At 46.3% G+C, this 13,300-nt stretch overlaps 1 protein-coding gene across 4 annotated transcripts in view; it reads right to left on the reverse strand.

The window, feature by feature from the left end:
• The window catches only part of raraa (retinoic acid receptor, alpha a), a 149,044-nt gene that overhangs the window by 2,705 nt on the left and 133,039 nt on the right, over positions 1-13,300 (reverse strand). For 2 of the 4 annotated variants that reach the window (XM_030400690.1, XM_030400689.1), the window contains 6 exons: positions 7,169-7,310; positions 3,792-3,878; positions 1,041-1,201; positions 725-901; positions 423-627; positions 83-241 (listed from right to left, as the gene is read on the reverse strand). In XM_030400690.1, coding sequence (XP_030256550.1) covers positions 83-241; positions 423-627; positions 725-901; positions 1,041-1,201; positions 3,792-3,878; positions 7,169-7,310 — 931 coding nt within the window. The remainder of the gene's footprint in view (positions 1-82; positions 242-422; positions 628-724; positions 902-1,040; positions 1,202-3,791; positions 3,879-7,168; positions 7,311-13,300) is intronic. The other 2 variants (XM_030400692.1, XM_030400691.1) reach the window with 1 other exon arrangement.

Raw genomic sequence — 13,300 nt, forward strand, 5'->3', positions numbered from 1 at the left:
ACGAGGTGTTCATTCATGATTTCTTTCTCTTCAACACAATGTAATATGAAGTGTGGGGCCGACACTAGTCTGGACCACGGACCTTTAGCACTGATGCTTCTCAGATCGGTGATCTTCATCAGCATCTTGGGGAACATGTGCGGCTTGTGGGGCCTCCTCCGCCTCACGTAGATCTTCAACGCCTCCAGGAGGGGCTCCTGCAGGACGTCCACCTTCTCTGCCTGCTCCAAGTCCTGACGATCTGTGGATGAACACAAGAGTACGGAAAAGTGTGTCAATAATCTGTCATAATCACAGTTAGCCACTAGATGGTGCCCCTGCTGTTTCATCCACAGAAGTGGGCCAACACTGGACTTTGCGAAGGCACCCATTTGGGCTTTTCCAGACTGTCAGGTGGCAAAGAGAATGTTCAATAAATGTACCTCCACACAACAAACAGATGGCGCTGAGCAGCCCTGTCTCAGCATCATCCATCTCCAGGGGAAGGAGCTGGTTGGCAAAGGCGAACACCAGGTCGGTGAGTGGACCGAAGCCGGCGTTGTGCATCTGGGTTCGGTTTAGCGTGAGTCCATCTGAGAAAGTCATGGTGTCTTGCTCTGGTGTGTAGCGTGTACAGATCCGAAGTATCTGTGGACAGCAGAGACAGAACTGGTTGTTGATTTGGTTCTTTTTGAAAATGTGCGAAAAATTCTGAGAACAAAAATGCAGGGGTCACCGTTCTTACCAGGATGTCCAGACAGGCTGCTTTGAGCAGAGTGATCTGATCGGCGATGGTGAGCGTTGTGAAGCCGGGCAGCTGCTTCGCGAACTCCACCGTCTTTATGATGCACTTGGTGGAGAGTTCACTGAACTTGTCCCAGAGGTCTACGTCCAAGGACACACGTCTTTCTGAGCTGTTACTCTGGAAGGAGTAGAAGAGGAGGGGAAAACAATTAGATATTTTTTTATTTTATTATCTGTTTTAACCCACTTTATGCAGGGGACATAATGAACTAAAACAAATGCAGGCACACACAGATTGCCAGTGTCGTGCTACTGACCGTAGTGTATTTGCCCAACTGGCAGAGAGACGGGAAGGTTTCCTGGTGTGCCTTGCGAACCCTGTCGATCATCTGCTCTGTGTCGGCACTCAGCACGTAGCTCTCTGTGCACTCCTGCTTCTTCTCATCCTTCTTCTTCTTGTTCCGGTCGTTTCTCACTGCTATAAGAAGCACAGGAGAGAGGATTAGCGTGTGTGACAGAAATCACTGATTTCAACCTGCAGTAAAAAAAAAAAAAAAAAACGTTATGTGGTCTATGTAAGACATATAAATCTGTATAGGTCCTCACATCAAGGCACAGCCACGAGGAAAACTGAGATCGAGATTAAAGGAGAAGTCATCAGCAGGAGAGGATGCTCTATCTGCAGCAGCAGAGCGTCACTGCTTCACTTCCCTTATCCGATGCTTTAAAGATAAATGTTGTGAGGCAGCGCCATCGGAGAAGCACCACAGTAATGGAGGGTGGGGTGGGGTGGGGTGGGGGGGGTGGTGGTGGGGGGGGGGACTCTTGAAATAATCCAATGTGGTTTCCCTCTGGGCGATCTGGCTGAGAATAGTGTGCTCACCCCAAATGACAAAAAACACTAGGCGGGGTGTTTAGCATTGGAATCCCATTACAGCCTCCATCCATTTCTCCCGGCCCATCCAGACCGGGGTGCAGTTTAGCTCTGAATGTGTGTGTGTGTTGAGGGTGGGGGTGTGATGGGGTGCCAGTTGATAAATAGTGGTGGTGGATGGAGCTATCCATAAGGGTGACAAATTGCCACAGCTTTCATTAGAGGTCCCGGCTAATCTAATAACATAATATGACAAATATCCCGCCTCTAATGGCTTTAAAAGGGCTCGGCTGCTGCGCCCATACCGGAAAAAACCTTCCAGCTCTCTCTCACTCTCTCTCTCGGTTATACAACACAAGCTCTCTCTCCTCTCATCTCATTCTCACCAGTGCTCCCCTTTCAAAAATTGTACTTCTTGTGCTTTAAATCATCCCACTTTCCTAAACTCATCTCTATCAGTCCTCGCATCTCCACCTCCCCTCCAGGTACCTGAATTTCCCCCAGCCGCTGACCTGAGATCAGATTTTCCTTGTCTTAATCCTAACCTTGACCATTAAGGGTGGGAGCGCTCAGGCTGATGGGAGATCAGTGTCTGTGACAGAGGGGGCATGGCCCGGGGCCAGGGAGGGATGCACTACTCGGTGCTGCCGCTCATCGATCAGCCCGCAGACAGGCCTCCCTGCCTGGGAGAACATGAGGGGGAGGAGGAGGGAGGGGGCTGGAAGTCTGATGCTGCACTACGTTATTGCTAAGCACTGCTCGCCAAAACAAGAAATGAAGAAGACCCTGCTGTGTGGATGGAGCATGGTGATACTATTATTTGCGGGTGTTTTATTTATACTCATGAGGCAGGCGAGTGTAGTAAACACATGTGGACATTCAGCAGAAAACAGCACAGTGACGCATAAAAAAAAAAAAATCTAAATAAATGTTTGGTTTTTTTTAGATAGTGCTTCAACGATTCATCTAGAAGTTGTCTATTAACTAAATTCATAGCTAACTGTTTGAAATTTTTTTTAAGGAAAAAAAAAGTCAAAACTCTCTGATTCCAGCTTCTTAAAGGGCAACTCCACCAATTTGGCACATTTTAGGTGCAACACGTCAACATTTTAGTTTAAAACATTCAACAATTTACTACAAATATCACCAGAAAGTGAAGAAATAACAGTTCTGATACGTTACGTCAAAGTCTTTGCAAAGTGTTGCAGATGTATGCTAGCATGCTAACCAGTTAGCCCTGGGCTTGAACACATCTTTATCCCAGCGGTCCAAAGTTCTTGCACTAGTGGTGTAAAAACAAACAATCCCAAGGCAGTCCGGCTGGCTGCACGGCTAACTGAGCTAACAAGCTAACAGTAGCTACAGCGATGATGGATAAACTGAATATGATTAGCAGTTCTTCTGGTGATATGCTGCCCCTATGGCTAGCCCTAACGGCTAGCCAATTTTTAGGCATTGCACATTTAAAGTATGTCAACAGACTTTGCTGAGCACAACTGCATGTAAGAAAAAAGACATAAAACATAAAGCCTCTTGTGGCTCCAGAGGAAGCTGGAGCATGTAATCTTGAAGTGTCATTGTGGGTAATGTAGGCACCAACTTTTGAAAAGGACATTTTAAAAATGTCCATCATGAGTCTAACAGTGTTATAAGAATGCAATGCTAGACCAGTGGACTGTGTTACAAAACCTTCTGCCTACATTACCCACAATCACACTAAGTGACTTCACTGCAAGCAGTTTATCAGATTACATGCAGCTTCCCCTGGAGCCACATCAGGCTTTGTACTACTGTTTTCACACATGCAGTAGTACTCACCTGGACCTGTGAACACACTTTGATGTGGCCTGACCCTTTAAACGTGAATATTTTCTGGTTTCTTTACACCTTTATAACAGTAAACTGAATATCTTTGGGTTGTGGACAAACATCAACATTTCACCCAACTTTCTGACATTATAAGGACCAAAGATCTAATAAATTAATGTAGAAAATAAAAGAAAATACAAATAATCATTACTTGCAGCCCTTATCTAAATGCCCACATACAGTATAATATGACAGTTTTATAAACCGTACAAAAACAAACAAAACCATAAAATGCTGCCCACTTCCATTTTCTTTAATGAGCTAATTATGACTTAGTTAGTGAAGGACTGGCCTGCATTAAACTGCAGTAAGCTGCTGGACATACTTGGGCCGGCCCTGCTCGTGGTGCTGATTGGGAATCTGTGTCCTGCCTGCCGTGCGGGGAGGGGTTGGGTGGAGGGTGGAGGGGCTGCTGCAACACAGTCGATGTCCAATTAATTCACAAATAAAAGTGGGGCATCCCTAGCGCCCAGACATTACCCACGCTGACAAATTGGCAGCACAATCATAAGCCGCACAACACAATTTAATGAAGTCATTAAAGAACTATTAGGCACGACTGGCGATCTGTCATGGCGAATTGCCACATGCAATAACTTGGGGGTGGGGATGGTAGAGTGGGGGGGTTGAAGCGGGGGAGTGAAAATGAAAGAAATACTGCCTCGGTTTTTGTGTGTTTGTGTGCGCGTTAACTTGAAGCAATGCATCTTTCAAAATGTATTATGAGAATATGAATGCTAATGGGGGGACTTGCATCCTGGATTGTTTGCGGTTACGTGTTCATCACATAAAAATGATTTACAAGAGCCGTTGTGTAACGTGTACAGCATACTGTGACAGCGCGCTCACACACACACACACACACACACACACACACACACACACACACACACACACACACACACACACACACACACACACACACAGCCATCACTCAATCATTTGTTCTCATAGTGGATTTCAGCTGCAGTGTGCAGTTAATAGACAATTTCTGTTAGTGCCTCGGTGTGTATTTGTCTGTGTGTGTGTGTGTGTGTGTGTGTGTGTGTGTGTGTGTGTGTACAAGACAGAGAGAGGTGGGCAGACAGGGATAATTCGTGTGAGGAAAATTAAAGCAGTGGCAGCTCGTCCATCACACAGATTAAATTCAATGGAAAGATAAAAATGTCAATGTTCCCCTGCTCCTGCTGCTCGCAGCGCACAGCCACCGTCGACAGTGATGAAACTTTCTCCCTCTCTCTCTCCCTGTCCTGCAGCCTCTCTCATCCCTCCTCCCACCCCCCTCCTCCCGCTCTCTCAACTCCACATTTTCATTCTCACTCACACTGGGTTCAATACTCTCTCCTCTCACAGCCTTCATCTTTCTCTACTATCCTGCCTCACCGGCTGATGTTATCCTCCCCCCTTGCGCTGTTCTCCATCATTTGTTGCTTCATCTTATTTTACTTTTATTACATTTTTTTCTATCGCAGAGTAACACCTTCATCGTGGAACATGTGAGTGATAGCTTTGTGAGCCAAGTCAAAAAAAGGGGGAGGAGATGATAAAGACAGGGAGGTGCTGGGTGGCTCATTTGAACTCGGGAACATAAATTTGGTTTCAGGGATCGTGCAGCTAAAACAATGATGATCCCTGACGCAGATAAAAAAATAAATAAAAAAAAGACTCAACACGGAGAAGTGTCAGCAGTGGGAATTAAGTCACTTCAGCTGAAATGTGCTTCATATATATGCTGCTTGAGAATCCGATGTTATCAATCTTTTGCTGACATATTTATGTTGGTAAAAGGTTTTTTTCAAACTTGTTTCTCAGAGTTATCTCATGACCTGACCTCAGTACTGGGAACCGCCGCACCATGCTAAGGTCAACGTGTGCATAGATAAGAAACACATTATTCATGTTTCAGCCCTTTTAAAATGTACTTTTGCCAAACTTTGATTTATTCCACTGCTCTTGCTCTTCTTTGAGCACACACTGTCAGGTTGATATTAATGTGGCAGTGGGCTAACAGGCGGTCGTCTTGTAACCCCTCGCTTGCTCCAAACCCCTCCCTCCTTTCTGACGCCATCCTGCTTGGCATTGCCACCTGGCAGCAGGCCTGGCACTGTCGTCTGGAGCTGTCTGCCGGGCAGACACAAGGTCACCCAGACGTCCCCCCGGCACCAGCGGGGGGTCCACCTTCTGTGTGTGTGACAGAGAGTGTATGGTGTTTGAACTGAGCTGTCCGAGTGTATTTCTGTTAACTTTTTATTCATATCAGTTTGTGTTTGTCACCTTGCATTAATTTCAGCGTGCGCATGAAATTATGCACAAGCATGCATTTTTATGCATGTGTGTGTATGTGTTCTTGTGTCGGTGTGTGTGAGAGGCGGAGAGGCTCCCTGCTGGCCCCAGATGGCCAGCCTCTCCTTCCTCACCAGGCCAGACCAGCTTCACGGGCCAAAGTCACTGCCGAGGACACAAGACGAGCAATCTGTACACTCTGCACAAAATGACCGTAATCAGAAAAAAGTATTTCTAATAAAGCACAACCAGCTGAGGAGAGGTGGGTCGAAATCTATCCCATAATAAAATCCCCAGCCTACATTCCATTCAGAAATCCAATTTGAGCGGCTTTTACTTGTTCAGTTCCACTAAGTCACCACTAGATGGCTCTCCAACTCCAGTCTTTCCTCCTGTTGTGTGCCGTGTGCCTCAGTTTGTGTGTGTGTGTGTGTGTGTGTGTGTGTGCATGTGTGCACGCGCGCGTGTGTGTAAAAGAGCTGGCTGCTGTGATCCTTCTAACCATGATTAATGGCCCCATTCAAAGGTAAGGAGCTCAGAGGATAACTTCTTTTACTGTAAGCCACAGTGCTGTGGCATGGGAGCGCTCCCTGCACTCGCTGTGCCAGAAAGATGAGGTAAATAGCGCTGTGAAGACAGAAGGCAGAGAGGGACGGAGCTATGGAGGCTGTCTGCGTGCGAGTTTAAACAGGTGTGCGCCTGTCAGAGGAGGGATGCTGCACTTTCAGTCTGCATATGCCTGTTTCTTTTTCTATTACTGAGCATTAATCAGTATTCATGAGTCAATATATGTCCCATACACACATTCTGGTGATGTAAGTGTGTGTGTCTGAGGTAAAAAAAAAACCTTACCGGCCTCTAAGATCTCTGCGGTCACACCTCTTCCAATTACTTTATCAAGTCTGAGAGCCTGTGTGTGTGTGTGTGTGTGTGTGTGTGTGTGTGTGTGTGTGTGTGTGTGTGTGTGTGTGTGTGTGTTCACACAGCCCCCGGGGTGCAATGATGGGAGCAGACGCCTGCTCTTTCACTCTCGGCAGGTGAGAACATATTCATCACAGAGGCCTGCCAAGCCTGGCGACACCCTGGCTGTTATTGCCAGTCTGCATCACGGCTGCCCTGTGTCTCGCTTTTTACTGCGGATGCGAAAGCCTCCAAAATAAAAGCATCACTGAACGCGGGGAATTAATAGCAGCAGCTTTGATTTTTTTCCTCGTAAAAAACTGACAGGATGGGGTCATAAATCAATAATAATGGATCGCTGCCACAGCTGATACGTGTGTGCATTAACAGTGTACACTTAGAGCATCTGTAGCAGCACAAATGACAACAAACGCCGCAGCTTAAGATTGGTAACAACTAGGATGAGATCTGCACTCTAATGATAGCAGGGCATTCTGGTAAGACAGGTTCTGTACTCACACTCCTTGGACATCCCGACTTCCAGGCACTTCTGCAGCCGACAGTACTGGCAGCGGTTGCGGGTGACTTTGTTGATGATGCAGTTCTTCTCCCGGTGACAAGTGTACACCATGTTTTTCTGGATGCTTCTCCGAAAGAAACCCTGCGTGACAGAGATGATGGATAGATCAGGAGAGAGGACAGGTGCTCGTGGAGGAACGGGTAGGACAAGGGACTGGACTGGTTGCTGTTCAGAAAGCTCAGATTATGGGTATCTATTAAAGGGCACTATGTAGTTTTTGAGAAGAAATTCAAACTATTTACATTTTTTTATTTACAACATTAATAAGGGAATAATTCAGAAATATGTATTTTTCCCATAACATAAACAAGCAGTTCTCAGAGGAAAATTAGCTCCCCAGACCAAAAAAAAAAATGTCTTCCCCAAAACTACACAGTGCACCTGCAACACTACTGTATTTATTATGTGCTTTGGATGCCTTCTGCAGTATCTCTCTTCATATATACTGCCCATATCTTTATTCAGCTCCCTACAAAAACAAAATGCTTGCACGTTTAAAAAAAAGAGGTCATGCAGAAAGGCCATATGCAGCTGGAGGTCAAAGCCAAACAGTTAAGTCCTTAAAGGGCTTATTCCGTGGCATAATCGGGACAGAGACTAATAGTCCGTCACCATCTCCTGAGGTTGTCCACCTCCTCGACGATGGCCTCTCTCAACGTGACACAAAACTGCCTTTGGAGATGTTTTTCAGGACCAAATGCTTTTGGGGGCAAAAGGCACAGGGTAACTGGGCGCCATATAACCATGGCCTAGTTTACGCCGCCAGAAATAAGCGATTCTAGATCCAGGCCAAGCTCATATTATTAGAGAGAGAGAACATAGGCTGAGGCTGTTGTGTAAGAACAAAAAAGGAATTCCCTTTTCAATCTAACTAGATCAAAGGGAATCAGAAAATACTTTTAAAAAAAGAAATTGAGTCCACGCGTGTGAGGAGGACGACAAATCGTAATGAGCTCATCTGTAGGCGCTGTGCTGAAACGGCAGATCTTTGGGGAGGCTAACGATGTTTTGATTGCGCGAAAAGCAAGACACAGTGTCTCTTGCTGATAGATGCAACGCACGTACCGTACACTTAGTCAGTAATAATTTAGATTCTCTGCATATCATCTTTAAGAGTTTCTCTAACAGCCACAAATAAGCACAGAATATTTGGTCTGAAGAGCAAAGTGTAAAAGCAGCTATCTCTGTTTTAAATAAAAAATGACACCTGGGATTTGTGGTGAGGAAAAAAATGGATACAACTTGATATCTCTGTCGAAGAACATCTCAAAGCCCGAAACTGAATGTTCTGTCTCTGATTTCAAGTAAACAAAAAAAAAAAAGTTCTTCGTCGGATCATGTGGCCCTCTAAATGCTGCCGATGTGTTACAGAGAGTCAACGATGACAAACCAGTTATAACGCCACGAATCAAAACTTATATTCTCCATTACACCATGCAACCCACAATAAAATCAATGTTAACCTCTGTGGCCTTAGTGCTCAAACATCCCTTGCGCGTCAAAAAGATAAAAAGAGGTTAATGCAAATCATCCACAACTGAGTGAGTACCCAGCAAGCAGGGCTCGGGACAAATGTATTACAGGTCAATGTCAGTATTGATGTGACGCAGTGGGACACGGGCTGTGTTTTGGTGGGTAGGCGGGTGGGTGGGGCTAGCTAGGGGGAGAGAGGGAGGTGGGGTTGGAGTGTGGGTGGAGGGGTAGCTCTGCCAGGGAGCCCCATCCCATGACGAGGGATTAGCTTTGCTAGCCGACAGATGGCCGGTGGACCTAAGCCTGCAATTTGTCCTTCCCGGATCACCGGCCCTCTTCTCGTATCTCCCGGCCGCCACCGCAGAAAGGAAGCGATCCAAGCTTCGGAGGGTGAAGCGTGTGCATGTATCTTTCTGAGCAAGGTACCAGCACGGGCAACATTGGTGATTACACTTGATAGACGTTGACTTCCGGCTGATAGAGGAAGTGTTTTGGTCCTTAGAGGGTCATCTTATCTAATCCTGATCTCAGCAAAGGCCGAACATCTTCTTAATAACCTGTTGCCACATAAAAACAGACCTCAAGGGTGAAAAATCCCAGCATTTTCTGCAGCAAGTCCAGCCTGAAAATAGAATGTTTGGTGTCTTCAGTAGACAAATGAAGCTACAACAAACAACAAGGCTTGTACTTTGGCGTTATTTCTAGCTGCTGATGCTGAGGGATAAGTCTGTGGCTTTTGTTTGCGCCTGAGTGTGTTTGTCTCATGTCCTCTTTGATCCGATGTTGCTCCGACCCTGACCCCAGTGTCACAAGGGGATTGACCCACTCCCTCCACACATCGACAGGCTCAGGTGCCTACTCGCGGCACCTTCCAATTGGCTGCTGCCTACGGCTCGTGGGCCAGTCGATTGTTCCTGCCCTCCCTCCCTCTCCTTTTAGGAGTCATTGCTTCCTGCGGCCCTTAAGCTTCTTTTTGTATCACCGCTTAATCCACCCGGCGACAAGAGCCCTCAGCGGGCCTGTCAGCCTCCCTGCAGTGTTCAGAGGAGATGAGAGCCGCGAGAATCGGGAGAGGGAGGGAGGGATGAAAAAGAGGAGCCAACGGTAACGACACATGCGGCGCATGATTGCGTGTGTCATGTGCTCTCCAAGTCACGGCCGTCTACCTGGTGCGCATTTATGAGTGAGTCGGTGTGTTCTGCTTCGCATGTGCATGAGGAAAAGCTTTATTAAGAGGAAAGCAGGGGGGAGTCTGGGGTTGGCAAGTTCACAGGGAAGCAAAGGAATCCTCTCTTACGTGACTTTCACACTGTGCCCAGATTAAGAGTGCGTTCCCAGCCTCCCACTGCGCACATGCATGTGCCTGTGCCCCTGCCTCTATTACGAAGCAGCTACTGCTACATCCCACACATTACTAGAGACGGATGCGAGGTGGGAGGGCCATTTTTTTTTTTTTTTTTAAAACACAGCAAATAGGAGAGATTCTTGTGAGAAGCGGTGGCTGGGGAGTTTGGAAATATGGCCACGGATACCAGGAGGAGAGTTCGCCTACCGTGCGCTGCCATGCCTCCAGGACAAAAACATAAACATGAGGGGGCGGGCATGCATATTTAATGTTTAAGTGTTAATATCTGGAGGGGAATACAAGTGCAATGCCGTTGAGTACGAGCAGGCGGTAGAACTTAAACAACAAACGAATGAGCTGTCTCCAAGTAGCAGAGCTCAACATCCCCCTCCTGTTTCCTCTGTTCGCTGCAGCCCCCAGGAAATGCCTTTGTAGTTTGGCACGCTGCAGCAAAGCCGACGCTGCTAACCCTCGACTTACCCCGGTCTCAGATGAGACAACCATATACATTCACATGCCTGTAGTGTTGAATTATTGAGCATGCTACGCCAAGTCATCTCCTCTGAAGTCAGAGATACGGGGAAGGCATCCTGAATTTTTCAAATTAGCTCTGCGGCATGTTGAGTGGGCAGGCAGCCGCGTCACGGACGGGGGACTCGGCGAGCGACGCTAGCTTCTGAACGGGGGATGTTTTTTTCGTAGTTTTTAGATGGCATTTTTTAATGATTAGGAAATGCTTTGCTAACCAGCCGAATTACTGTGTTGTTGGGACACGGTAGCAGGGAGCGGTCACACAGCTTCAAAACAACTCCTCGGCTTTTAAAACACTTATTTGACACAGAAAATAAAGTCATCTACTTCCTGGCTCATTCTTGACCTGATGCACTTGTTGAGCGCACACACAGTTTCCATGCAAAGGACAGATAAAACAGTTTTTCCATTCTGATGTGCTGCCGTTACACCGACAGCTTTTCCAACTATGTCCCATCAATATGTCTGATTATTCTTTCTGTATATTATTGGATTGAATTTGTTTTACTCTGCTGCTGCTCTTCAGACACAATCTATACGCATGCGCTCTCACTATGGTTTGAAATAATCTAGCCCAGCTTTGTCGGGGAATGTAATCATGTCCATCCAAGAAGGAATGCCAAATTTGTACAGAAACATGTTATGAAATTAATCCCAGATTAAAGAGCAGACATTTCCATCAAACCTCAAAGGCGGAGCTTTAACATTTCAGGGCACAGACAGACTGTCAATGTCAACAGCTGATGGTAAAACCTATGAAATAAGTTACAGCTCACCATTGTCCTATAATAATTTGGACCGCACAATGTCCGCTGGCTGATTAATTAAAACACCAGCTCCGTCCCGACTGCACAACAGCCTCGAAAAGCTAATTACAGAGTCAGTTCTGACACTTACAGCTCATCTTCTGTGTGCCCTCTTTCTGTGCTTCACATCACACAGTTATGGATTTTTTTTTCGCTACCATTTTGCAAATGTCAGGCTATTGTGCACGGAATGTGTTTTAAATGCTTCCTTTGTCTGTGATATAACATCGAGACAAAAGCCAGTTCTTCATAGTTTGAGTGTTGAGTTTTTAGGACCTGCCTCATACTTTCTATTCAGAGATCCAGGTTAAGCTATCCATCTGTGACAACGCAGGTGACCACTTTCAACCACATGACTACCGCCTCTTCCTGAGGCGAGGTGAGTGTGTTTAACACTGTCACGAACCACAGGACACAGGTTTGTACTTCTATATTGGTCAAACACACACACACACACACACACACTCCACAGAAGCTTTCATTTAGCCTTATTAAGTCATTACAAAATGCAATCAGACGCTATAAGGCAACGGGGAGCGATGTTAAATGGGCGAATTAAAGACATGCAGACACCTTCCACACAAGAATGCAAACAGGGCTAACATGATGTCAGCAATGGCTAGCTTGGAAGCTGGATAACTTTGGAAAATTGGGGGTGGGGGGAACATTTAGGATGTGGCTCCTGTTGAGCCGTTGTCTTGTTGTCAATTATGTGGCTGATTAAGAACCAATGTGCATATAATGACAATCACAACAACCCCAGTGTGCAATAAATGGGATGTAATACTCGAGTATAGCCTATAAAATCCTTAATTTGGCAACTGCATATACCCAGGCTACCTGACTAAGTAAACTGTATGTGTGGGAAACAGCACATTTTCCTATTTGTCTGGTTTTATTCTGCTGATCGTTTTCAGTTCTGCATTGTTCAGTCTTGATAGTCAAAAATATGCATCTACAATAACCTCGACATTTCAGTATTTGAATTTATTTGATTAGGTTATTAAATAAAACAGTAGTATATATGATGAATTCATTTGAAAGAATGAAAAACAAGACTCAGTATGGAGATATTTCATTCGCAGGACCCGTGGAGCAGCGTAGTCAGCGGCAGCCTGGTTACCCCTATAAAACAGCAAAGGGGTCAGCCTTTACTCACTTTGTTAACTTTTTATAAGTGGGATTTAGGGACTAGGTTAAGTTTCATGGAGCACTCACAGGGTTATGTGTTTGTGCCAGACTCCTAGCGTTCCTGTGCATTCTTCAGCCAGCCCCCCCCTCCCCTCGCCTCCTGGGCTCTGATGCCTCTGATGCCTCTGATGCACTGACCATCTTTCTCCTGGTGTCAGTGAGTTCAGCTGTGGCCCCCCCATCCCCCTAATCTGCGGCCCCTCCGACCATCCCCACTCCTCTGTCTCTAGCTGCTCTCTCGCTCCCTGCAGTCTCCCCCATCTTTGTCTCATTTTGTCTGCATTTCTACAATCCCCCCCCCGTGTTTCTCCACTTCCTTACACTCTCTTTTTTTCTGACTGCTACTGTCTCCCTCCTTCTCCTCTCTCCCCCCACATATGGAAACACACAAGCTATTGGCTGAACCGTCAATAAGTCAGAGGGATCTAGCAGGCACCTGTCAACGGCAGCACCACCCTGCCTGCCTTCATCAGACCGCTCCCTGCCTCCTCCTGCTAGACAAAGGGCTGCTGTCACGAGGAAACATTGCAGGGAGGCTCCCATTTTTGGTAAACCTGAGAATGCATGATTGCCTTGAAAAGAAAAAAAAAAAAAAGCTTGCTCGTGTGCTCACACATATATACATGCACACACCAACTATCAGCTGATAACAGAGCAGGTGGGGGTTGTGAGGCCTCTTCAGCACCTATGCAACACGGCTGTATTGATAACCGACGGCCGATGCG

This window comes from Sparus aurata, chromosome 20 (assembly GCF_900880675.1).
Source record: "Sparus aurata chromosome 20, fSpaAur1.1, whole genome shotgun sequence".
NCBI lineage: Eukaryota > Metazoa > Chordata > Actinopteri > Spariformes > Sparidae > Sparus > Sparus aurata.